Raw genomic sequence first — 27707 nt, forward strand, 5'->3', positions numbered from 1 at the left:
CACAACAGAGATGGTTGTGGTACGTCAACATTGCCAATGATAGCATCACTATAACATTTTATTGGATTAATGTTGTAATATGAAATGACAAGGTCAATTTACCATCTCATGGACAGCTTCAGAGGTCAGGTGGTCATCCATCACACAGACAGGCAGGTCTAGAGACTGGGACAAGGCTCTATGGTCATAACCAGGAGAGAATGGAAACAACATCAGAGCAGTCCCAATGGCAGAATCTAACCACTGTCTTCATGTCAAAGACTCACTCACTCATTTGCTTTGTCAAACCTACCCCTTAGAATGACTTCGATATTAACACTGAATATATTTTGTTATTAAGAGATCTCTCAATAATAATTCTCACAATAGCATATTGGTAGTAGTCAGTGACATATTAAAGCTAAGCAGGGCTGGGTGTAGTTAAAACCCTGGATGGGGTTCGATCCCGGGCTGAGGTGCTGCCTATAGTTTTTTTCTGAAAGTGTATATAATGTTGAAAATCTGACATGGTTTCAAAGGTACAAATTCAACCTATTTTATACAAGGTTTGGCTATGCTGAATTTAGTTTACAATGATGACATCATCCTGTGGTTGAAATTTCACCCTTAAAACAACAGTTAGGCCTATACCCCATTATATCCACTACGCCCCTCCCCTCCCCCCCACACACACACACTTTATATTTTACCAATATATATGCAGCCCACCAGCCCTAAAGCATGAACATGTTTTTTTGCTAGAAAATGTGGATTAAGAGAAGAAAAATGATCCTTTTCGCTAGTTTCATCTAAATAGAAGGGCAACATGACATTGACAAACTTTGACATATCTGCTTTCACCGGGATTTAAAAACCAAGGCTTTCCGAAAATGTTTACCTCAGCCAGTTTAGAACCCAGGTGTGTCTACAAAACACATGTACTCCTCCATAAGGTTCATGGGTTCCCTATTGTTTTATCCCAGTACAAGAGGGGCAACTGGATTCAGGATTACACACATGCAGTCTTTAAGGTATATCTTATTACAGTTTAGCCTACCTTATTATTTTCTTCCATCTGGCAAAATCATTTTAAGGAATGAAATCTGTTTTGTTGCTAGTATTATTAGTAACTGTAGGAAAATACAGCTGTAGAGTACAAGAATCAGCTACTTTCTGAAGGGCAGCCAAGCTCATAAGCAATTTAGAACCTACAGACAATTATGACAAAATTGGAACGCATGAATGCGTCACAAACGCCTTGTGGTCACATGTTATTTTAGGGCGTGGCTCCGCATTCGTGACCGGGTGTCTTATTTCTGTTTCCCCGGTATCCGTTAGTGCTGGAATTTGCGATTAATACTTTTCTCATGCCGAAACCGGTAGTTAAATGTCAAAAATGATTATATTCGCAATGTCATTAAACAACAACAACATAAATAGCTACTACAGTACCATTTGTTTGATTTTGTGGACCCACGACTAGACTTTATCCATGTTAGCTAGTTGCTAGCGATGCTAGTCAGCATAGGCTGCTACGTGATAAACAGTTCGCGTTAGCGAATTAGCTACCTACCTAGCCAGCCTAACAAGCTGTCAAATCCAGTGGAAACCGATGCAACCCTGCAGCCAAATAAGGGCTAGCTCGATGACCCGTGGTAACAGTGGGGTCCCCATGAGTTTCAAGGCTTTAATAAGTGCTATCGTGCAGAAAGATAATAAAATACTGGTTGATGAGCTAGCTAAGTTAGCTAGCAAGACGGGTATGACCGTTAACAGCGTGCATGCACAAATGCATGACGACACATTGTATCTCAGTGAAGCAGGCATGCAGAACGAGATCGCCCCACCAAGCCAGATAGTAGAGGGGTACAACAACGCCGGGACACAGAGGCATAGCTCATACAATTATATTTTGTTCCAGTCAATGACAATACATGTTGAAAAATAAATACCTGCGTCAAATATATGGCATCGCATGCTAGTGCAAAGATAGCTTGAATGAATTTTAAAATAAATCCGGTGACCACTAGATGGCCTCGTATATCCACATTTAGATCAACTGTACTTGATTTTTCATCAGTACTGTGAATGACAAGCCCACTGAATCTAGTTTAATAATCTTTATACTCAGGTAGAGGCATAGGTACTTCAATGCTTCAGTGCTTAATTTGAGCAGGATCATGCCAGAACAGGATCCGGCACCGTTCCGTTCTGGACTGTTTTGTTCCGGAACCTACTTGGCCGAATCCGGTACCTCTCGTGCCATGAAAAATAATTTTCACTTTTTGCTATGTAACAATTATAATAAAAGCGATCAAAGTTCATTCGAGTTGCCTCTTCGTCAATTATCCTGCCCCCTCATCTCTCCAGAGTTGCACTTCATCATGTGTTTCCTTATAGAATCATAGCTGCATGAAGGGTTCTGGAGGAATTTTCTAAAGTTACGGAATTACTGCTGTCTGTTCAGAAATAAATTAAATCATTCAGAATAGCCTAATACGTCATGAGAAGCACTATAATTTAGCTACAGAGGACCAATAGCTTATTTTTTAAATAGCCTAGCTGCGGTTTGTAGCCCAATAACAAAGAATAGCCTACAGTCGGGAACGCGAGGCAAATCTGTCAGTGAAAAAACAGCACGCAGACAAAACAGGCCTTTTGCAATATTTCAAATACAATCGAGGGAAAACACAGATTGAAAAGCAATGACTCTCGCTGAAAAGATAAGACTATGCTGTAGACTACCAAAATATTTGATCAACTCCCAAACATTGTTTTACAAAACAGAGAGAGGGAGAGATAGGCTTTTGACACGAGCGCATCGACAATCTCCAGCGAGTGAGCTGCGCATCATTGGGTGAGTCAGTGAAACTGTAAAGCATTTTTAGGACTAATTTCCTCCTCATATTGTAGCCTACTATATGTTTCTCCACAAACCTAGGCCTATAGGCTATTGATGGATTCAAGACAAGGTTGTTTTTATTGATCTCAGATACTAAGTTTGTCAGTGTCAAAGTAGCCTGCCATTTCGATCATTTGTGCTGATTAAAAAAGATAATGCCAAAGTCTCCAGTCATGTAAAAGGATGTAGAATTGCACGAAATGCGGTTTTAAAAAGGCCAACACTTTCCCGGACCCTAGGCTACTAAAAATGTTCCCCATGTGTGCACCTTCTATAAGTGGCTCTACCCAAATGTGATGATATGCGTTCAATGCTCTATTATAATAGGTGATCTTTTTTCTCATGAGTTCTGGTACCACAGAACCCCCCCTCTGGCACCTCCCAATTTACAAATTAAGCTCTGCTTCAAATTTTTATTTTACAAGGCAAGTCAGTTAAAAACAAATTCTTATTTTCATTAAAGGCCTAGGAATAGTGGGTTAACTGCCTGTTCAGGGGCAGAACAACAGATTTGTACCTTCTCAGTTCAGGGATTTGAACTTGCAACCTTTCGGTTACTAGTCCAACACTCTAACCACTAGGCTACTTGTCTTCATGAAGAATTTCATGTGAGCCTGGTTGCATCCCTCTCAGCTGCCCACTGCATTGAGGCTAGGTAACACAGTCACCACAGATAAATCCATGATAACCAAAAACTTCAACAAGCATTTCTCAACGGCTGGCCATGCCTTCCTCCTGGCTACTCCAACCTCGGCCAACAGCTCCATGGGAAAGGAAGATGAATCTAAGAAGCAATTTGTTTATTTGGCTGGTGTCAAGTAAAGTATGTGACTAGTACCTACAATAGGAGACATGTGATGGGGCAATAGTACTTACAGTAGGAGACATGTGATGGGGCGATAGTACTTACAGTAGGAGACATGTGATAGGGCGATAGTACTTACAGTAGGAGACATGTGATAGGGCGATAGTACTTACAGTAGGACACAGCCACGCCAGCAGTGCTTTGTCACCATTGTCCCATCACGCACTAGTGACTCCTGTGGCGGGCCAGGCGCAGTGCACGCTGACACGGTCGACACGGCTGGCTTCCAGGTTAAGCAGGCATGGTGTCATGAAGCAGTGTGGCTTGGCTGGTTTGTGTTTCGGAGGACGCACGGCTCTTGGCTCTCGCCTCTCCCAAGTCCATATGGGAGTTGTAGCAATGGGACAAGACTGTAACTACCAATTGGATACCACTAAATTGGAGAAGAAAAAAAAAGAAGTCACCTTGGGGGTTTGTGGTATATGGCCAATATACCTCCGCGTTGCGCTGTGCCTAAGAACAGCCCTTGGCCGTGGTATATTGGCCATATACCACACCTCCTTGGGCCTTATTTCTTAATTGTACACAATTGGACACTTTTACAATTATTGTATGGTAAACATTGACATCTGCCTGGGTGGAACACCCTCCATAATGGGTGTCTGTGTGGGACACCCTCCATTACGGCTCCATCAGTGCTGAGCCCTCTCACTCTGATTGTATGGGACACTCAATTACGGCTCCTTGTGTTTCCAATCTTCTTCCTCTGGCAGGATTACTTCCACGTGCAACTGTCAGACGACAAGCAGGTGAGGTACTTCCTGGAGCTGAGCTATGCTGGTGCCATCCTTCGGGACAGCTGGGTCCTGACAGACGTTGGCATCACCCCTAGCAGTGCCATCTGCTGCCTGCTGAAGGTACCAGCCGAACACCTAGCTGTTTCTACCCGTGCTTGAAAATGCATATCAAAGTGAGCTGGCTATTGCTTGAAACAGCTTCATACCAACATTAACATAAAGTGTTTCAGATATAGTGTGGTGATATATAGTATGGTTATATAGTATGGTTAAATAGTATGGTTATATAGTATGGTTATATAGTATGATTATATAGTATGATTATATATATATTATGGTGATATAGAGTGTGGTAATATATAGTATGGTGATATATAGTGTGGTGATATATAGTATGATTAAATAGTATGGTTATATAGTATGGTTATATAGTATGATTATATATATATTATGGTGATATAGAGTGTGGTAATATATAGTATGGTGATATATAGTGTGGTGATATAGTATGGTGATATATAGTATGGTGATATATATATAGTATGGTGATATATAGTATGGTTATATAGTATGGTTATATAGTATGATTATATATATATTATGGTGATATAGAGTGTGGTGATATATAGTATGGTTATATAGTATGGTTATATAGTATGATTATATATATATTATGGTGATATAGAGTGTGGTAATATATAGTATGGTGATATATAGTGTGGTGATATATAGTATGATTAAATAGTATGGTTATATAGTATGGTTATATAGTATGATTATATATATATTATGGTGATATAGAGTGTGGTAATATATAGTATGGTGATATATAGTGTGGTGATATATAGTATGATTAAATAGTATGGTTATATAGTATGGTTATATAGTATGATTATATATATATTATGGTGATATAGAGTGTGGTAATATATAGTATGGTGATATATAGTATGGTGATATATAGTATGGTGATATAGTATGGTTATATATAGTATGGTGATATATAGTATGGTTATATATATATTATGGTTATATATAGTATGGTTATATATAGTATGGTTATATATAGTATGGTGATATATAGTATGGTGATATATAGTATGGTGATATAGTATGGTTATATATAGTATGGTGATATATAGTATGGTTATATATATATTATGGTTATATATAGTATGGTTATATATAGTATGGTGATATATAGTATGGTGATATATAGTGTGGTGATATAGTATGGTGATATATAGTATGGTGATATATAGTATGGTGATATAGTATGGTTATATATAGTATGGTGATATATAGTATGGTTATATATATATTATGGTTATATATAGTATGGTTATATATAGTATGGTGATATATAGTATGGTTATATATATATTATGGCTATATATAGCATGGTTATATATAGTATGGTGATATATATTATGATTATATATATATTATGGTTATATATAGTATGGTTATATATATTATGGTGATATATAGTATGGTGATATATAGTATGTTGATATATAGTGTGGTTATATAGTATGATTATATATATTATGGTGATATATAGTATGGTGATATATAGTATGTTGATATATAGTGTGGTTATATAGTATGATTATATATATTATGGTGATATATAGTATGGTGATATATAGTATGGTGATATATAGTATGGTGATATAGAGTGTGGTGATATAGAGTGTGGTAATATATAGTACGGTGATATAGTATGGTTATATAGTATGGTTATATCGTATTATTATATAGTATGATTATATATATTATGGTGATATAGAGTGTGGTAATATATAGTGTGGTTATATAGTATGATTATATAGTATGGTTATATAGTATGATAATATATAGTGTGGTGATATAGTATGATTATATATATTATGGTGATATATAGTATGGTGATATATAGTATGGTGATATAGAGTGTGGTGATATAGAGTGTGGTAATATATAGTATGGTGATATAGTATGGTTATATAGTATGGTGATATAGTATGGTTATATAGTATTATTAAATAGTATGATTATATATATTATGGTGATATAGAGTGTGGTAATATATAGTGTGGTTATATAGTATGATTATATAGTATGGTTATATAGTATGATAATATATAGTGTGGTAATATATAGTATGGTTATATAGTATGATTATACAGTATGATTATATAGTATGATTATATAGTATGGTAATATATAGTATGGTGATAAAGTATGAATATATAGTATGGTGATATATAGTATGGTGATATAGTATGATTATATATATTATGGTGATATAGAGTGTGGTAATATATAGTATGGTGATATAGTATGGTTATATAGTATGATTATATAGTATGGTTATATAGTATGATTATATAGTATGGTTATATAGTATGATTATATATATGATGGTGAAATAGAGTGTGGTAATATATAGTATGGTGATATAGTATGGTTATATAGTATGATTATATAGTATGGTTATATAGTATGATTATATAGTATGATTATATAGTATGATTAGGTATGATTAGGTGATTTAGTTAATTCAAACAGGTGCCATTAATACAGGTAACGAGTGGAGGACAGAGGAGCCTCTTAAAGAAGAAGTTACAGGTCTGTGAGAGCCAGACATCTTGCTTGTTTGTAGGTGACCAAATACTTATTTTCCACCATAATTTGCAAATCAATTCATTAAAAATCCTACAATGTGATTTTTCTGGATTTTTTTTCTCATTTTGTCTGTCATAGTTGAAGTGTACCTATGATGAAAATTACAGGCCTCACTCTGTCCCACAAAGTTCTGTGGAAGATTTGCTAACAGAGGAGAGTGGTTATGTATCTAAGTACAAATGTAACCATCAGAATAATGTTTATTTGTGTTCCTTACTCCTTACTTACACATCCCATCATTGACATAGTCAAAGCCAGACCTTCTGTCTGTCTCTCCTTCTTGCTGGTTGACTATAGAGTGGAAATCTATAGTATTGTATGGTTGACCTGGGATAGAGCTGAAATGTGGCCCGATGTAGTGTTGCCTTTGTACCAAACACCCTTACAGTCATAAACCTTTTCCCCATGTAATCGCCTCGACCTCAGTCTGGTGTTCGCTAACAGTATCTGAAGAGTCTGTATACCCAGTGGTGTATAGTACAGTAGAGCACAGCAGAGTACAGTAAAGTACAGCAGACAGAGTACAGCAGACTACAGCAGACTACAGTAGAGTACAGCAGACAGAGTACAGCAGAGTACAGCAGACAGAGCACAGTAGAGCACAGCAGAGTACAGCAGAGTACAGCAGACAAAGTACAGCAGAGTACAGCAGACAGAGTACAGCAGAGTACAGCAGACAGAGTACAGTAGAGTACAGAAGACAGAGTACAGCAGAGTACAGCAGACAGAGTACAGTAGAGTACAGTAGAGCACAGCAGGCCGTATAGTAGGAGAAGAAGAGGCCCTTTGGGTTCATTGAAATACATATTCATAATATTTCTGTTAACAATTTAATTTTCACCCAGATTAGTCTTCAATTTAATTTTCACCCAGATTAGTGTTCAATTTAATTTTCACCCAGATTAGTGTTCAATTTAATCTGCACCCAGATTAGTCTTCAATTTAATTTACACCCAGATTAGTGTTCAATTTAATCTGCACCCAGATTAGTGTTCAATTTAATCTGCACCCAGATTAGTGTTCAATGTGATAGAACAAAACTCAGTACAGCACATGAATTAGAAAATGTTGTTACAAGTTTGAGCCACGACATGGTGGTAGATTACAAATTTAAATAGCATGGACCTTTGATTTGTCTCTGGATAGAAATTGCCCTTGGGCACAGATCAGTTTACTCTCACCAAATCCTAACCTTTACCATTAGCAGTAAAAACACAAACCAGACCTAAGATCAGTGCAAAGGAGCCACTTCATCTTACCCCTGTAATTATATGACTCCTAACTTATATATACTGAGTGTACCAAACATTAGAAACACCTTCCTAATATTGAGTTGCACCCCGCCTTTTGCCATCAGAACAGCCTCAATTCGTTGGGGCATGGACTCTACAAGGTGTTTGAAAGCGTTCCCCAGGGATGCTGGCCCATGTTGACTCCAATGCTTCCAACAGTTGTGCCAAGTTGGCTGGATGTTCTTTGGGTGGTGGACCATTCATGATACACACAGGAAACTGTTGAGTGTGAAAAACCCCAGCAGCATTGCAGTTCTTGACACAAACCGGTGCACCTGGCACCTACTACCCCGTTCAAAGGCACTTAAATATTTTGTCTTGCCCATTCACCCTCTGAATGGCACACATACACAATCTATGCCTCAATTGTCTCAAGGCTTAAAAATCCTTCTTTAACCTGTCCGCTCCCCTTCATCTACACTGAAGTGGATTTAACAAGTGACATCATTAAGGGATCATAGCTTTCACCTGGATTCACCTGGTCAGTCTTTATCATGGAAAGAACAGGTGTTCATAATGTTTTGTTTACTCAGTGTATAAACACAACATAAGGTATTTATGTAAAACAAGTGAATTTACTGTATGTCCATGGTCTTATACTTCAACGGGAGCCGGTGGTGCGTGTGTTCAGTGCCGTGACGGAGGAGACCCTCTCAGTCTTGGGCACTGTGTTTCTCCTGAGTACGTCTGTGGCCAGGCTCATGACCCTGGTGTCCCAGCAGTGTGGGCTTCCCGTCAGCTCCTTCAGACTGAGCTCTCCCACCGGCCTGCAACTCTACGACTGCAACCGGCTGCACGACTACGCCATTGACCTGGGTATGGCCTTCCTTGTGCAGTAGATCAATGGTCCTCTGGCTCAACACCTTATGGATCTAACACAGAGACAAATGGACTGTATGGAACACATTCTTGGTTCATGGCAACCAGGAGGACAACCTGCATGTGTCTCTGTCTCCCAGGGGCTACTCTACGGTTGGACACCTGGGATGGGTGGGCGGAGTTCCTCAGAGGCTGCTTCCTGGGACACAGACTGACAGTCCAACGACACCTGTCTAGGGAGAGACCTGTGAGGAGGTCAGAATACACATCTACACACTGAACTGTATGATAGACTTACTATCAACAGTGATGGTACTGAACCTTTATATAGCTTACAATGATGGTACTGACCCTGTATATAGCTTACAATGATAGTACTGACCCTGTATATAGCTTACAATGATAGTACTGACCCTGTATATAGCTTACAATGATAGTACTGACCCTGTATATAGCTTACAATGATAGTACTGACCCTGTATATAGCTTACAATGATAGTACTGACCCTGTATATAGCTTACAATGATAGTACTGACCCTGTATATAGCTTACAATGATAGTACTGACCCTGTATATAGCTCACAATGATAGTACTGACCCTGTATATAGCTTACAATGATGGTACTGACCCTGTATATAGCTTACAATGATAGTACTGACCCTGTATATAGCTTATATTCTCGTGTTTTTTTCCTTCATACGTTTTTCTCTTACCCTGATATTTAATACTGCATTGTGGGAAAGAGCTTGCAAGTGCCATTTTACTGTACTGTTTTATAACCCACTGTATCTTGTGAACTTGACAAAAACAACTTGAAACGTGTTATAAATACATTGATTCTGTATTATTCCAGGTTCCAGCTCCGGGTGGCACTCTACATCGCTGCTTCTCTGGGCCACCTGGACCTGGCCGGCTGGCTGCTGGAGAGGGGGGTGCGTGTCATTGAGCCGGTGGGGGTTCACCCTTACCGTGAGTGGTGCCACCAGACGGCCCACCCCGACGTCGCCAAGTCTCCCGCTGTCGCCTACATCGAGCGCGGCCAGCTCACCACCCTCAAACTCTTTATCGCCAGCAGCGTTCTGACCCTTGCCTGTCGGGATCCCCAGGGTCGTGACCCCCTGAGGATCGCCCTTCAGTACGGCCACAGGGAGTGTGTGAGTCACCTGGCCACCAAGCTGTGCTCTGTGGTGGTGAGACTTTGGAACGGATGATGCCTGAAACAATGCGGACGACTTAGAATTCCGTTCCTTTTGATGAGGCTTATAGATATAGTATTGTCTGTTTGATGGTTAGTCTGAGGGCATAGCAGGATTTCATATAAGTGTCTGGATTAGTGTCCCGCTCCTTGAAAGAAGCAGCTCTAGCCTTTAGCGTGGTGTGGATGTTGCCTGTAATCCATGGCTTCTGTCGGGGATATGTACATACGGTCACTGTGGACACGACGTTGTCGATCCACTTATTGATGTAGCCTGTGACTGAGGTGGTATACTCCTCAATGCATGTGGATGAATCGCAGAACATATTACAGTCTGTGCTAGCAAAACAGTCAACATATGACAACAAATGAATGCAATCTCATTTAATGAGGAAAATTATCTTGGGTTGGAGAAGCTTCTAGTGATGGCTCTATGCATTCTGGTGAAAAGGGAGGGTTTGCGACTCTTCTCTTCAGGTGGGAAGGAATATGCGAAGTCATTTCCCTCTGGAGCAAAGGAGCCATGAGAATTTGTCCTCGACTCTGCAAAGAAAGACCATCCAGTATGTCATGGGTAACAATTCAGAGCAGAGTGCAATGTCTTTCCAAATGAATTAGTTGAACGCTAAAGTAATAATATCTTAGTCTTGAATGAGCAGCAGCAGGGCTTACCTGTAAAGTACACAGTAGGGGAAGTGTTCTGAGGCTGGTACTCCAGAGACTTTTGAGGACAGTGGTCCTTTCTAACTTTCTTGGAACCCTGGTTGGTGGGAAAAGGCACATTAAAACAAACTGTTATATATCTTAAAGTACAGTATATCAACTGGAAAAAGGCAATACAATGCTAAAATACTGAATTATATAAACAAATAATATCTCATACATTCAAAAGCAGTGTTATTCATGAAAAATCTGTACTTGTACTATACCTTTATGTTAAAGCATATCTTGCTGAACATGGTTTTCTTGCTTTTCTTGGACTTGAAGATGGGGATCTGCTCTCCAGTACTGCTGGTGCTATCCCTTACCAAATCCAACATCCCTTCTACAATGTCTCTGGTGGCCATGCTGGTACCGGACTCAAAAGAACATTTGGCATTGGCTTTGGTGATCATTTGATGACTTGAGCCAACTGATAAGGCATCCATCATTTGGTTGACCATGACTTTCGTGAGCTGATTCATTGTGTCACTATCCTCTGGCTTGCTCGGATTGAGCTGGATAGGAAAGACCATGCAAGTAGAGGTGCTTGGTTCATTCTGGACTGAAACATCAATGTTGATATTTTCAGACTCATCTAACCACTGTTTTAGGAAGCCCTTCACTGTCTCTTCGGCAAATATCTGGAGAAGCTGAGAGGAGAGCTTCCTGGATATGGCACATTGTTCCTTTCCCCATTTCAGCCTTGAAAGAATGGAGTCTGAAGCACTTCTGGCTGCTGCCAATGTTAAGACCTGTGGAGTGCTGTGGCTGTCCTGAAGGGCTATCACTTTATCCACAAATTCATGACTGAACATGTGGATGGTCCCAGTGGAAATTATTTTTCTCAATTTCCTAACAGCAGATCGGAGGTTGTCAGGATGAAAAGCACCCTGTCCATCTTCCTGTGTGTTCTCAACACTTTCCACCATTTCGTCCACTACCACCCCAGCAGCTTGCCTTACTTTGTCCACAAAGGATGGGGGAAGTAAGTTCTCTGTGTGAAACAAGTCCTGAATGATCATGTTTCTTACAATGGGAAAGTCACTCTGAGCAGATAATTCAGTGGGGATGGGAGTACCGGGCAAGGTGAAGTCCCATTCTGACTGCTTTAATTTTGAAGTAGGTGTTAGAGAGATGGAGGAGCATGAAGAAGAGGTATTTCTTGTATTTTGGCTGTCAGCACTCCTACAACGGATCGTGCCAATATCCTCCAGCATGGATCCTGAGAGCTCAGTGGTTTTAGGTAGTAATTTGTGCGGAATGTCCACACAGGCATCGTTTCCACAAGGTGTAACACTGCTCTGGTTGACCTCAAGATGGCAGAGACTTGCTCTTTGTGAAGCAGGACTGCTTTGATATGTAAATATTGGGATTGAACCAAGTGTTGTGTCTGACATTTGAAGATCTTTTCTGAGAAACTCCGTAATCTTACTTTGCAGACTGTAGTAGATGTTACGAGCAACAGACCAGATCCTTTTCTCAGAAACCTGTCCAGTGGTGAGCAGGGAGGTTCCAGATACCATGTCAGATGACTGGGTGGTCTGGGTGAGCTCCTGCAGATCTTTCACTATGGTTTGTATAATATCAGTAGATGTGGTGGATGTAGATACAGACTGGAGGTACTTATCTGTTGTACCTTCCTCCACAATGTTAAATGATCTAGAGAGGACCTCACTCACTCCTTTCTCAGCTTTGGTTTGGAACTCATGACTAGAAAGTTTTTGGAGGCTCTTTGTTGAAAGACTGTGGGAAGATGCAATGCCTTTGGAGGCAGCCGTGCTGCAATCTAGACTTACTGGAGAGGTTCGCTCAGGAGAACCTTGGAGACGTTCAAACATGTCTTCACATGGTGTTGGGGACCTTGACAAGGAGATGTCATTCAGCTGAGACAGAACACCACCTACCAATATGTTGACCTCAAGGGACATATCAGATATTTTCTTTCCTACTGTGGAGAAGCAAGGTGCATTTGATGTCTGATCCTCGCATGAGGTCAAGATTGTTGAAATGACCTGTTTGGTACTATTGTTCATTAGACCCTCGTCTGTTTCAGTCCAGAGAAGTTTTGAACTCTCGCTGACACCCATGTGTAGAGTCACTTCCTGGTTCAAACTGGGCAAGTGAGGCACACTCTTACTAGCTTGCGTCAAGTTCTGGCTTGCCAAACCAAGGTACTCCTTAGTCACAAGATGTCCAGAGTCCTCTGTGGGTGTATGGCTAGACATTCTTCTCTGCACGTCTGACCTCCGCTGGTGAATGATGAAGTCCTTTAATGTCTTCTTAATATTGTTACATAAACTAGTAGTAGCAGACCAGATCCTGCTCTTTCGCTTTTGTGCATTTTCCTGGAGGTCAGGTTCTCTCTCCTCTACTTCTGCAGGTTGCGCCGAGCTCTGCAGGTCTTCCACAAATGTGTCAATGATGCCAAAGGCAGCAGAATCCGCACAAATATCCTTTGACAAGGTTCTCTGGTTTTGAATGGAACAAGACCTGGATGCTACAGAATAAGCAGGCTGTGCACTCGGTAAGCTACTGTTGGACTTTTTAACTAGGAACTCACTCACTGCTTGAGTGGTGTCTCTCTTGAATTCCTCACTTGAGAGTTGTTTCATGCAATCTAACAGACTGGTCAAAGAAGCTGTGGCCTTACTTCTGCTGTCCTCAATTTGACAGGGGAACTCATATACTATTGGTGATGAGGCCCTGGAATGGGAGATATCCCCAAGCTGAGCCAGAACGCCCTCTACAAATTGTTGTCTCTCAATAGAGAAGTCTGATCCTTTTTCTCCAACAGTGTACAGGGGGTCCTCCTTTGACATCTCAGTCTTGTACAAGACCAGAAGCTCTGAGATGACTTCTTTGGTGCAAGTTGTCAGAAGGAGCTTGCTTTCTTCTGACTCAGTTTGTGCCCAAAGAAGTTTTGAGCTCTCACTTAGGCCTCTTTGTAAAGTAACTTCACCAGTGGACTCTGGCAACTGAGGCTCACTCTTACTGGGCCTATATTTCATGTCTAAGCAAGGAAGTGGAACTGCCTCCTTAAACTCAGCATTTGTGATGTTGTCATCAGATGTGACAATGCTCTTTAGGGCAAATCTCTGAAGCTTGCCGAAATAATCTTTCAAGTTGTTTTGGATGCTGTGGTAAATGTGAACAGCAGCAGACCAGGCACTCTTCTGTTGGGGACTCTCTTCAGATTCAGCCAAGGACTTCATATCTGACACGAAAGTCTTAACAACTACTGACGCTGCTGAGCCCACTGGGTGAATTGACTCCGTCTTTACAATGCCAGACAATGTTTGACCTGATACAGCACCTGTTAACTCAGACTGAACGACTGAACTAGGAAATCTCAAACTACTGACTTTTTTGGCAAGAACTCCACTCACTGCTTGTATTGCTGATGTTTGAAACTCCCGGCTGGAGAGTTTTTGGATGCTCTTAGATGTGAGCGTGCAGGAGGAACCAGATTCACCAATATTGTAGCTGCTCTCGTATTTCCTTATCAGGGCATCAAGATCGTCAATGAAGCCAACATGCGATGCCAAAAACGTGATCTTGTCCTTCAGATCTTCCAGCAAATTATGTTCGTTCTCGTCAACAAAAGCCACCATTGTGTCAGAGATCATGGTCATGACTTGCCCTGTTAGACTCTTGCTCTCTTGGTCAACTTTTTCAAGTTTAGCAGCCAGCTCTCTCACCATGCTCTCAGTCACCTTGGTCTGTGAGTCTCCCCTTACCGGTGTCACTTGAGAGGTTTGGCTAGCGGAGGCACTCTTAACGACCACTGATACGGCCGACTTGACATCTTTAATCACTTCTGCCATTACAGCAGGGGTCATCTTCGGAGAGCCTGCACTTCCAGATGGAGAATTGGACATGCATGCAAGTTTGGAGAGAGAACCTTGCAGGCTGTCCTGCACACAGGTGACGAGGGTGTCCTCTGAGATACCTAAGAGGACTTGTAGCGAGTCAGCGTTGGTTGTCTTCTTCTGCACATCAGACAGAGAGGTTCTTGAAAAAAAAACAGAAATCATCACAGTCAAACAGATAATATGTACGGCTGTGAGGAACGTTGCTCTGGTGGAGGAGTGTCAAACACATCTGCACCATTGAAAATAGTGGGGGAATCGTTGCTTTTGCTCTGGGAAAACACCTTAGTGTGGTGGAGGTGTGTCAACCACATCTAATAATAAAAAATAATAATTTATTCAACTTCTATAGTTCTTTTCATTACAGAAAGATAAGAGAAAAGCTTCTGTCGGTTTGGAGAAGAAAAAAAAAGACTAAATTATTCTGTTTTAAAGTCAAATAATATGATACATTAGAGTACTTTTTTTGTATAAGTAATTTGTATTTGTAAGTCGGAAGTTTACGTACACTTAGGTTGGAGTCATTAAAAGTCGTTTTTCAACCACTCCACAAATTCCTTGTTAACAAACTCTAGTTTTGGCAAGTCGGTTAGGACATCTACTTTGTGCATGACACAAGTAATTTTTCCAACAATTGTTTACAGACAGATTAGTTAACTTATAATTCACTGTATCTTAATTCCAGTGGGTCAGAAGTTTACATGCACTAAGTTGACAGTGCCTTTAAACAGCTTGGAAAATTCCAGAAAATGATGTCATGGCTTTAGAAGCTTATGTTAGGCTAATTGACATCATTTGAGTCTGTGGATGTATTTCAAGGCCAACCTTCAAACTCAGTGCCTCTTCGCTTGACATCATGAGAAAATCAAAAGAAATCAGCCAAGACCTCAGAAAAATAATTGGTTCATCCTTGGGAGCAATTTCCAAATGGCTGAAGGTACCACGTTCATCTGTACAAACAATAGTACGCAAGTATAAACACCATGGGACCACACAGCCGTGGGTGGGTGAGGATTGCAAGCCAAAGAACACCATCCCAACCGTGAAGCACGGGGTAGCAGAATCATGTTGTGGGGGTGCTTTGCAGCAGGAGGGTCTAGTGCACTTCACAAAATAGATAGCATCATGAGGCTGGAAAATTATGTGGATATATTGAAGCAACATCTCAAGACTTCAGTCAGGAAGTTAAAGCTTGGTCGCAAATGGGTCTTCCAAATGGACATGACCCCAAGCATACTTCCAAAGTTGTGGCAAAATGACTTAAGAACAACAAAGTCAAGGTATTGGAGTGGCAATCACAAAGCCCTGACCTCAATCCTATAGAACATTTGTGGGCAGAACTGAAAAAGCTTGTGCGAGCAAGGAGGCCTACAAACCTGACTCAGTCATACCAGCTCTGTCAGGAGGAATGGGCCAAAATTCTCCCAACTTATTGTGGGAAGCTTGTGGAAGGCTACCCAAAACAGTTGACCCAAGTTAAACAATTTAAAGGCAATGCAACCAAATACTATTTGAGTGTATGTAAACTTCTGACCCACTGGGAATGTGAAGAAAGAAATAAAAGCTGAAATAAATGATTCTTTCTTCTTCTATTATTCTGACATTTCACATTCTTAAAATAAAGTGGTGATTTTAACTGACCTAAAACAGGGAATTTTTATTAGGATTAAATGTCAGGAATTGTGAAAAACTGAGTTTAAATGTACTTGGCTAAGGTGTATGTAAACTCAGAATTCAACTTTATATGGCCATATCTATACTCTAAAAAAAAGGGAAATTGCTATAAACATCAAATACTGTTTAAGGACAATCATAAATAAAAGGCAGTATTGAAGAATGGTTACAGACATACCTCATGGCTGGCTTGGGCAATGGTTTTGGGCAGTAGCTTCCACTGCCCAGACTGCCCATCTCCTTAGTCAGGTACATCTCCTTGAACTTAAGTTGTTGTGATTCCTGCTCTTCTTCCTCTTCCTGATCCATACAGTTGGAGGAAGGGTAGGGAGTCGGGATGCGAAAGCTATTGTAAGACTTTCGACTGCCTGGCCTCTTAGGTACACCAGCCTCAGTAAATCTCACGCGGGGCTTGGTGTTAACCTTATCGTCTAACAGACTGGTGAGTGACGCTGTGAGAGATCTCTGTGACAATGGAGAGGAGGCAGCATCTTGGATGCCAAGTAGTTCGTAAAGACCTGGGATGATGATCTGCATCAGCTTGTCCGATAAAAACTGGACAATCCTCAGACACAAGCTGGCAAGCTGTTGTTTTGTCAGCTGTATTCCAGAAACAGAAGAAGTGTTTTAAAATGTTGCATAGTGCGTCTTTCAAAAGCTTATGAACAAGGCTAAACATTCAGTGATCATTGTATTCTAAAGAAGCTTTCAGATCTTACCGGGTCAGAAATGCCATTACGAATCCTACTCCATTGCCTGAAAATTATTCATATGAATTATTCATATTAATAGTATTAATATTGTCAGAAATGTCGGTCAGTAGAGTCATCAGATTAAACAGTATTTTACACATGCTTTGTAGCAATTGTTTTGACAACATTGTGGTGTGATGTAACTTTTTCCGCAATGGAAATGTAGTTGATGAATCTGCTTTCATACAATCCTTTACAGGTTTGATAGTAGTACTGTACCAAAGAAAATAGAACATACTCCTCAGTTAGGTTCTGCAGGAAGTTGATAATCAGTGAAAAAGACTCAAGATTTTTCACACTGTTGAGGCTCTCTTCTTCTGTGGTTTCCACAGTGCTGCTTTGCTTCTGGTAGAAATAAACATTATGAGTCTCAAATAATGGCACCAACAGAGTCAAACTTAACATATACAACAAATATCATACTGAAAGAACTTATGAACCGTTAGAGAGTGGAGGAGCATTGGCAACGTTGGACAAATTTAAACAACTGAAACACAACAGAGATGGTTGTGGTACGTCAACATTGCCAATGATAGCATCACTATAACATTTTATTGGATTAATGTTGTAATATGAAATGACAAGGTCAATTTACCATCTCATTGACAGCTTCAGAGGTCAGGTGGTCATCCATCACACAGACAGGCAGGTCTAGAGACTGGGACAAGGCTCTATGGTCATAACCAGGAGAGAATGGAAACATCAGAGCAGTCCCAATGGCAGAATCTAACCACTGTCTTCATGTCAAAGACTCACTCACTCATTTGCTTTGTCAAACCTACCCCTTAGAATGACTTCGATATTAACACTGAATATATTTTGTTATTAAGAGATCTCTCAATAATAATTCTCACAATAGCATATTGGTAGTAGTCAGTGACATATTAAAGCTAAGCAGGGCTGGGTGTAGTTAAAACCCTGGATGGGGTTCGATCCCGGGCTGAGGTGCTGCCTATAGTTTTTTTCTGAAAGTGTATATAATGTTGAAAATCTGACATGGTTTCAAAGGTACAAATTCAACCTATTTTATACAAGGTTTGGCTATGCTGAATTTAGTTTACAATGATGACATCATCCTGTGGTTGAAATTTCACCCTTAAAACAACAGTTAGGCCTATACCCCATTATATCCACTACGCCCCTCCCCTCTCCCCCACACACACACACTTTATATTTTACCAATATATATGCAGCCCACCAGCCCTAAAGCATGAACATGTTTTTTTGCTAGAAAATGTGGATTAAGAGAAGAAAAATGATCCTTTTCGCTAGTTTCATCTAAATAGAAGGGCAACATGACATTGACAAACTTTGACATATCTGCTTTCACCGGGATTTAAAAACCAAGGCTTTCCGAAAATGTTTACCTCAGCCAGTTTAGAACCCAGGTGTGTCTACAAAACACATGTACTCCTCCATAAGGTTCATGGGTTCCCTATTGTTTTATCCCAGTACAAGAGGGGCAACTGGATTCAGGATTACACACATGCAGTCTTTAAGGTATATCTTATTACAGTTTAGCCTACCTTATTATTTTCTTCCATCTGGCAAAATCATTTTAAGGAATGAAATCTGTTTTGTTGCTAGTATTATTAGTAACTGTAGGAAAATACAGCTGTAGAGTACAAGAATCAGCTACTTTCTGAAGGGAAGCCAAGCTCATAAGCAATTTAGAAGCTACAGACAATTATGACAAAATTGGAACGCATGAATGCGTCACAAACGCCTTGTGGTCACATGTTATTTTAGGGCGTGGCTCCGCATTCGTGACCGGGTGTCTTATTTCTGTTTCCCCGGTATCCGTTAGTGCTGGAATTTGCGATTAATACTTTTCTCATGCCGAAACCGGTAGTTAAATGTCAAAAATGATTATATTCGCAATGTCATTAAACAACAACAACATAAATAGCTACTACATTTTCGAAACATGATTTTGTCATCAGTTCAGTACCATTTGTTTGATTTTGTGGACCCACGACTAGACTTTATCCATGTTAGCTAGTTGCTAGCGATGCTAGTCAGCATAGGCTGCTACGTGATAAACAGTTCGCGTTAGCGAATTAGCTACCTACCTAGCCAGCCTAACAAGCTGTCAAATCCAGTGGAAACCGATGCAACCCTGCAGCCAAATAAGGGCTAGCTCGATGACCCGTGGTAACAGTGGGGTCCCCATGAGTTTCAAGGCTTTAATAAGTGCTATCGTGCAGAAAGATAATAAAATACTGGTTGATGAGCTAGCTAAGTTAGCTAGCAAGACGGGTATGACCGTTAACAGCGTGCATGCACAAATGCATGACGACACATTGTATCTCAGTGAAGCAGGCATGCAGAACGAGATCGCCCCACCAAGCCAGATAGTAGAGGGGTACAACAACGCCGGGACACAGAGGCATAGCTCATACAATTATATTTTGTTCCAGTCAATGACAATACATGTTGAAAAATAAATACCTGCGTCAAATATATGGCATCGCATGCTAGTGCAAAGATAGCTTGAATGAATTTTAAAATAAATCCGGTGACCACTAGATGGCCTCGTATATCCACATTTAGATCAACTGTACTTGATTTTTCATCAGTACTGTGAATGACAAGCCCACTGAATCTAGTTTAATAATCTTTATACTCAGGTAGAGGCATAGGTACTTCAATGCTTCAGTGCTTAATTTGAGCAGGATCATGCCAGAACAGGATCCGGCACCGTTCCGTTCTGGACTGTTTTGTTCCGGAACCTACTTGGCCGAATCCGGTACCTCTCGTGCCATGAAAAATAATTTTCACTTTTTGCTATGTAACAATTATAATAAAAGCGATCAAAGTTCATTCGAGTTGCCTCTTCGTCAATTATCCTGCCCCCTCATCTCTCCAGAGTTGCACTTCATCATGTGTTTCCTTATAGAATCATAGCTGCATGAAGGGTTCTGGAGGAATTTTCTAAAGTTACGGAATTACTGCTGTCTGTTCAGAAATAAATTAAATCATTCAGAATAGCCTAATACGTCATGAGAAGCACTATAATTTAGCTACAGAGGACCAATAGCTTATTTTTTAAATAGCCTAGCTGCGGTTTGTAGCCCAATAACAAAGAATAGCCTACAGTCGGGAACGCGAGGCAAATCTGTCAGTGAAAAAACAGCACGCAGACAAAACAGGCCTTTTGCAATATTTCAAATACAATCGAGGGAAAACACAGATTGAAAAGCAATGACTCTCGCTGAAAAGATAAGACTATGCTGTAGACTACCAAAATATTTGATCAACTCCCAAACATTGTTTTACAAAACAGAGAGAGGGAGAGATAGGCTTTTGACACGAGCGCATCGACAATCTCCAGCGAGTGAGCTGCGCATCATTGGGTGAGTCAGTGAAACTGTAAAGCATTTTTAGGACTAATTTCCTCCTCATATTGTAGCCTACTATATGTTTCTCCACAAACCTAGGCCTATAGGCTATTGATGGATTCAAGACAAGGTCGTTTTTATTGATCTCAGATACTAAGTTTGTCAGTGTCAAAGTAGCCTGCCATTTCGATCATTTGTGCGGATTAAAAAAAGATAATGCCAAAGTCTCCAGTCATGTAAAAGGATGTAGAATTGCACGAAATGCGGTTTTAAAAAGGCCAACACTTTCCCGGACCCTAGGCTACTAAAAATGTTCCCCATGTGTGCACCTTCTATAAGTGGCTCTACCCAAATGTGATGATATGCGTTCAATGCTCTATTATAATAGGTGATCTTTTTTCTCATGAGTTCTGGTACCACAGAAGTTCTGGTACCACCCCCCCTCTGGCACCTCCCAATTTACAAATTAAGCTCTGCTTCAAATTTTTATTTTACAAGGCAAGTCAGTTAAAAACAAATTCTTATTTTCATTAAAGGCCTAGGAATAGTGGGTTAACTGCCTGTTCAGGGGCAGAACAACAGATTTGTACCTTCTCAGTTCAGGGATTTGAACTTGCAACCTTTCGGTTACTAGTCCAACACTCTAACCACTAGGCTACTTGTCTTCATGAAGAATTTCATGTGAGCCTGGTTGCATCCCTCTCAGCTGCCCACTGCATTGAGGCTAGGTAACACAGTCACCACAGATAAATCCATGATAACCAAAAACTTCAACAAGCATTTCTCAACGGCTGGCCATGCCTTCCTCCTGGCTACTCCAACCTCGGCCAACAGCTCCATGGGAAAGGAAGATGAATCTAAGAAGCAATTTGTTTATTTGGCTGGTGTCAAGTAAAGTATGTGACTAGTACCTACAATAGGAGACATGTGATGGGGCAATAGTACTTACAGTAGGAGACATGTGATGGGGCGATAGTACTTACAGTAGGAGACATGTGATAGGGCGATAGTACTTACAGTAGGAGACATGTGATAGGGCGATAGTACTTACAGTAGGACACAGCCACGCCAGCAGTGCTTTGTCACCATTGTCCCATCACGCACTAGTGACTCCTGTGGCGGGCCAGGCGCAGTGCACGCTGACACGGTCGACACGGCTGGCTTCCAGGTTAAGCAGGCATGGTGTCATGAAGCAGTGTGGCTTGGCTGGTTTGTGTTTCGGAGGACGCACGGCTCTTGGCTCTCGCCTCTCCCAAGTCCATATGGGAGTTGTAGCAATGGGACAAGACTGTAACTACCAATTGGATACCACTAAATTGGAGAAGAAAAAAAAAGAAGTCACCTTGGGGGTTTGTGGTATATGGCCAATATACCTCCGCGTTGCGCTGTGCCTAAGAACAGCCCTTGGCCGTGGTATATTGGCCATATACCACACCTCCTTGGGCCTTATTTCTTAATTGTACACAATTGGACACTTTTACAATTATTGTATGGTAAACATTGACATCTGCCTGGGTGGAGCACCCTCCATAATGGGTGTCTGTGTGGGACACCCTCCATTACGGCTCCATCAGTGCTGAGCCCTCTCACTCTGATTGTATGGGACACTCAATTACGGCTCCTTGTGTTTCCAATCTTCTTCCTCTGGCAGGATTACTTCCACGTGCAACTGTCAGACGACAAGCAGGTGAGGTACTTCCTGGAGCTGAGCTATGCTGGTGCCATCCTTCGGGACAGCTGGGTCCTGACAGACGTTGGCATCACCCCTAGCAGTGCCATCTGCTGCCTGCTGAAGGTACCAGCCGAACACCTAGCTGTTTCTACCCGTGCTTGAAAATGCATATCAAAGTGAGCTGGCTATTGCTTGAAACAGCTTCATACCAACATTAACATAAAGTGTTTCAGATATAGTGTGGTGATATATAGTATGGTTATATAGTATGGTTAAATAGTATGGTTATATAGTATGGTTATATAGTATGATTATATAGTATGATTATATATATATTATGGTGATATAGAGTGTGGTAATATATAGTATGGTGATATATAGTGTGGTGATATATAGTATGATTAAATAGTATGGTTATATAGTATGGTTATATAGTATGATTATATATATATTATGGTGATATAGAGTGTGGTAATATATAGTATGGTGATATATAGTGTGGTGATATAGTATGGTGATATATAGTATGGTGATATATAGTATGGTGATATAGTATGGTTATATATAGTATGGTGATATATAGTATGGTTATATAGTATGGTTATATAGTATGATTATATATATATTATGGTGATATAGAGTGTGGTGATATATAGTATGGTTATATAGTATGGTTATATAGTATGATTATATATATATTATGGTGATATAGAGTGTGGTAATATATAGTATGGTGATATATAGTGTGGTGATATAGTATGGTGATATATAGTATGGTGATATATAGTATGGTGATATAGTATGGTTATATATAGTATGGTGATATATAGTATGGTTATATATATATTATGGTTATATATAGTATGGTTATATATAGTATGGTTATATGGGGCGGCAGGGTAGCCTAGTGGTTAGAGCGTTGGGCTAGTAACCGGAAGGTTGTGAGTTCAAACCCCCGAGCTGACAAGGTACAAATCTGTCGTTCTGCCTCTGAACAGGCAGTTAACCCACTGTTCCCAGGCCGTCATTGAAAAATAAGAATTTGTTCTTAACTGACTTGCCTGGTTAAATAAAGGTAAAAAAAAAAAAAAAATATATATATATATATAGTATGGTGATATATAGTATGGTGATATATAGTGTGATATATAGTATGGTGATATAGTATGGTTATATATAGTATGGTTATATATATATTATGGTTATATATAGTATGGTTATATATAGTATGGTGATATAGTATGGTTATATATAGTATGGTGATATATAGTATGGTTATATATATATTGTATGTATATATTGTATGTATGGTTATATATATATTATATATATATTATGGCTATATGGCTATATATAGCATGGTTATATATAGTATGGTGATATATATTATGATTATATATATATTATGGTTATATATAGTATGGTTATATATATTATGGTGATATATAGTATGGTGATATATAGTATGTTGATATATAGTGTGGTTATATAGTATGATTATATATATTATGGTGATATATAGTATGGTGATATATAGTATGGTGATATATAGTGTGGTTATATAGTATGATTATATATATTATGGTGATATATAGTATGGTGATATATAGTATGTTGATATATAGTGTGGTTATATAGTATGATTATATATATTATGGTGATATATAGTATGGTGATATATAGTATGGTGATATATAGTATGGTGATATAGAGTGTGGTGATATAGAGTGTGGTAATATATAGTACGGTGATATAGTATGGTTATATAGTATGGTTATATAGTATTATTATATAGTATGATTATATAGTATGGTGATATAGTATGGTTATATAGTATGGTTATATAGTATTATTATATAGTATGATTATATAGTATGGTGATATAGTATGGTTATATAGTATTATTAAATAGTATGATTATATATATTATGGTGATATAGAGTGTGGTAATATATAGTGTGGTTATATAGTATGATTATATAGTATGGTTATATAGTATGATAATATATAGTGTGGTGATATAGTATGGTTATATATAGTATGGTGATATATAGTATGGTGATATAGTATGGTTATATAGTATGGTGATATATAGTATGGTGATATATAGTATGGTGATATATAGTATGGTAATATATAGTATGGTTATATAGTATGGTTATATAGTATGATTATACAGTATGATTATATAGTATGATTATATAGTATGGTAATATATAGTATGGTGATAAAGTATGAATATATAGTATGGTGATATAGTATGATTATATATATTATGGTGATATAGAGTGTGGTAATATATAGTATGGTGATATAGTATGGTTATATAGTATGATTATATAGTATGGTTATATAGTATGATTATATAGTATGGTTATATAGTATGATTATATATATTATGGTGAAATAGAGTGTGGTAATATATAGTATGGTGATATAGTATGGTTATATAGTATGATTATATAGTATGGTTATATAGTATGATTATATAGTATGATTATATAGTATGATTAGGTATGATTAGGTGATTTAGTTAATTCAAACAGGTGCCATTAATACAGGTAACGAGTGGAGGACAGAGGAGCCTCTTAAAGAAGAAGTTACAGGTCTGTGAGAGCCAGACATCTTGCTTGTTTGTAGGTGACCAAATACTTATTTTCCACCATAATTTGCAAATCAATTCATTAAAAATCATACAATGTGATTTTTCTGGATTTTTTTTCTCATTTTGTCTGTCATAGTTGAAGTGTACCTATGATGAAAATTACAGGCCTCACTCTGTCCCACAAAGTTCTGTGGAAGATTTGCTAACAGAGGAGAGTGGTTATGTATCTAAGTACAAATGTAACCATCAGAATAATGTTTATTTGTGTTCCTTACTCCTTACTTACACATCCCATCATTGACATAGTCAAAGCCAGACCTTCTGTCTGTCTCTCCTTCTTGCTGGTTGACTAGAGTGGAAATCTATAGTATTGTATGGTTGACCTGGGATAGAGCTGAAATGTGGCCCGATGTAGTGTTGCCTTTGTACCAAACACCCTTACAGTCATAAACCTTTTCCCCATGTAATCGCCTCGACCTCAGTCTGGTGTTCGCTAACAGTATCTGAAGAGTCTGTATACCCAGTGGTGTATAGTACAGTAGAGCACAGCAGAGTACAGTAAAGTACAGCAGACAGAGTACAGCAGACTACAGCAGACTACAGTAGAGTACAGCAGACAGAGTACAGCAGAGTACAGCAGACAGAGCACAGTAGAGCACAGCAGAGTACAGCAGAGTACAGCAGACAAAGTACAGCAGAGTACAGCAGACAGAGTACAGCAGAGTACAGCAGACAGAGTACAGTAGAGTACAGCAGACAGAGTACAGCAGAGTACAGCAGACAGAGTACAGTAGAGTACAGTAGAGCACAGCAGGCCGTATAGTAGGAGAAGAAGAGGCCCTTTGGGTTCATTGAAATACATATTCATAATATTTCTGTTAACAATTTAATTTTCACCCAGATTAGTGTTCAATTTAATTTTCACCCAGATTAGTGTTCAATTTAATTTTCACCCAGATTAGTGTTCAATTTAATCTGCACCCAGATTAGTCTTCAATTTAATTTTCACCCAGATTAGTGTTCAATTTAATCTGCACCCAGATTAGTCTTCAATTTAATTTACACCCAGATTAGTGTTCAATTTAATCTGCACCCAGATTAGTGTTCAATTTAATCTGCACCCAGATTAGTGTTCAATGTGATAGAACAAAACTCAGTACAGCACATGAATTAGAAAATGTTGTTACAAGTTTGAGCCACGACATGGTGGTAGATTACAAATTTAAATAGCATGGACCTTTGATTTGTCTCTGGATAGAAATTGCCCTTGGGCACAGATCAGTTTACTCTCACCAAATCCTAACCTTTACCATTAGCAGTAAAAACACAAACCAGACCTAAGATCAGTGCAAAGGAGCCACTTCATCTTACCCCTGTAATTATATGACTCCTAACTTATATATACTGAGTGTACCAAACATTAGAAACACCTTCCTAATATTGAGTTGCACCCCGCCTTTTGCCATCAGAACAGCCTCAATTCGTTGGGGCATGGACTCTACAAGGTGTTTGAAAGCGTTCCCCAGGGATGCTGGCCCATGTTGACTCCAATGCTTCCAACAGTTGTGCCAAGTTGGCTGGATGTTCTTTGGGTGGTGGACCATTCATGATACACACAGGAAACTGTTGAGTGTGAAAAACCCCAGCAGCATTGCAGTTCTTGACACAAACCGGTGCACCTGGCACCTACTACCCCGTTCAAAGGCACTTAAATATTTTGTCTTGCCCATTCACCCTCTGAATGGCACACATACACAATCTATGCCTCAATTGTCTCAAGGCTTAAAAATCCTTCTTTAACCTGTCCGCTCCCCTTCATCTACACTGAAGTGGATTTAACAAGTGACATCATTAAGGGATCATAGCTTTCACCTGGATTCACCTGGTCAGTCTTTATCATGGAAAGAACAGGTGTTCATAATGTTTTGTTTACTCAGTGTATAAACACAACATAAGGTATTTATGTAAAACAAGTGAATTTACTGTATGTCCATGGTCTTATACTTCAACGGGAGCCGGTGGTGCGTGTGTTCAGTGCCGTGACGGAGGAGACCCTCTCAGTCTTGGGCACTGTGTTTCTCCTGAGTACGTCTGTGGCCAGGCTCATGACCCTGGTGTCCCAGCAGTGTGGGCTTCCCGTCAGCTCCTTCAGACTGAGCTCTCCCACCGGCCTGCAACTCTACGACTGCAACCGGCTGCACGACTACGCCATTGACCTGGGTATGGCCTTCCTTGTGCAGTAGATCAATGGTCCTCTGGCTCAACACCTTATGGATCTAACACAGAGACAAATGGACTGTATGGAACACATTCTTGGTTCATGGCAACCAGGAGGACAACCTGCATGTGTCTCTGTCTCCCAGGGGCTACTCTACGGTTGGACACCTGGGATGGGTGGGCGGAGTTCCTCAGAGGCTGCTTCCTGGGACACAGACTGACAGTCCAACGACACCTGTCTAGGGAGAGACCTGTGAGGAGGTCAGAATACACATCTACACACTGAACTGTATGATAGACTTACTATCAACAGTGATGGTACTGAACCTTTATATAGCTTACAATGATGGTACTGACCCTGTATATAGCTTACAATGATAGTACTGACCCTGTATATAGCTTACAATGATAGTA

General features: G+C 39.7%; 3 protein-coding genes across 3 annotated transcripts; 2 read left to right on the plus strand and 1 right to left on the minus strand.

Moving 5' to 3' along the window:
* The first annotated feature begins 10 nt into the window (after positions 1-10).
* On the plus strand, positions 11-9284 carry LOC149985366 (protein ANKUB1-like). Its single transcript, XM_090182618.1, has 3 exons — positions 11-19; positions 4460-4603; positions 9057-9284. Exons 1-3 carry the CDS (start codon positions 11-13, stop codon positions 9282-9284), a joined length of 381 nt encoding a protein of 126 aa, XP_090038744.1.
* A 1574-nt stretch (positions 9285-10858) lies between these two features.
* On the minus strand, positions 10859-17863 carry LOC118936706 (uncharacterized). Its single transcript, XM_090182622.1, has 7 exons — positions 17697-17863; positions 17426-17462; positions 16885-17306; positions 12126-15174; positions 11391-11678; positions 11134-11221; positions 10859-11004 (listed from the first exon to the last, which is right to left on the minus strand). The coding sequence occupies exons 1-7, from the start codon at positions 17861-17863 to the stop codon at positions 10859-10861; spliced, it is 4197 nt and encodes a 1398-aa protein (XP_090038748.1).
* Positions 17864-17961: 98 nt separating this feature from the next.
* On the plus strand, positions 17962-27319 carry LOC149985367 (protein ANKUB1-like). Its single transcript, XM_090182625.1, has 3 exons — positions 17962-17970; positions 22451-22594; positions 27092-27319. Exons 1-3 carry the CDS (start codon positions 17962-17964, stop codon positions 27317-27319), a joined length of 381 nt encoding a protein of 126 aa, XP_090038751.1.
* The last annotated feature ends 388 nt before the right edge of the window (positions 27320-27707 follow it).

The sequence above is a fragment of the Oncorhynchus mykiss genome, chromosome 1 (assembly GCF_057628025.1).
Source record: "Oncorhynchus mykiss isolate SJ-2025 chromosome 1, ASM5762802v1, whole genome shotgun sequence".
Classification (NCBI taxonomy): domain Eukaryota; kingdom Metazoa; phylum Chordata; class Actinopteri; order Salmoniformes; family Salmonidae; genus Oncorhynchus; species Oncorhynchus mykiss.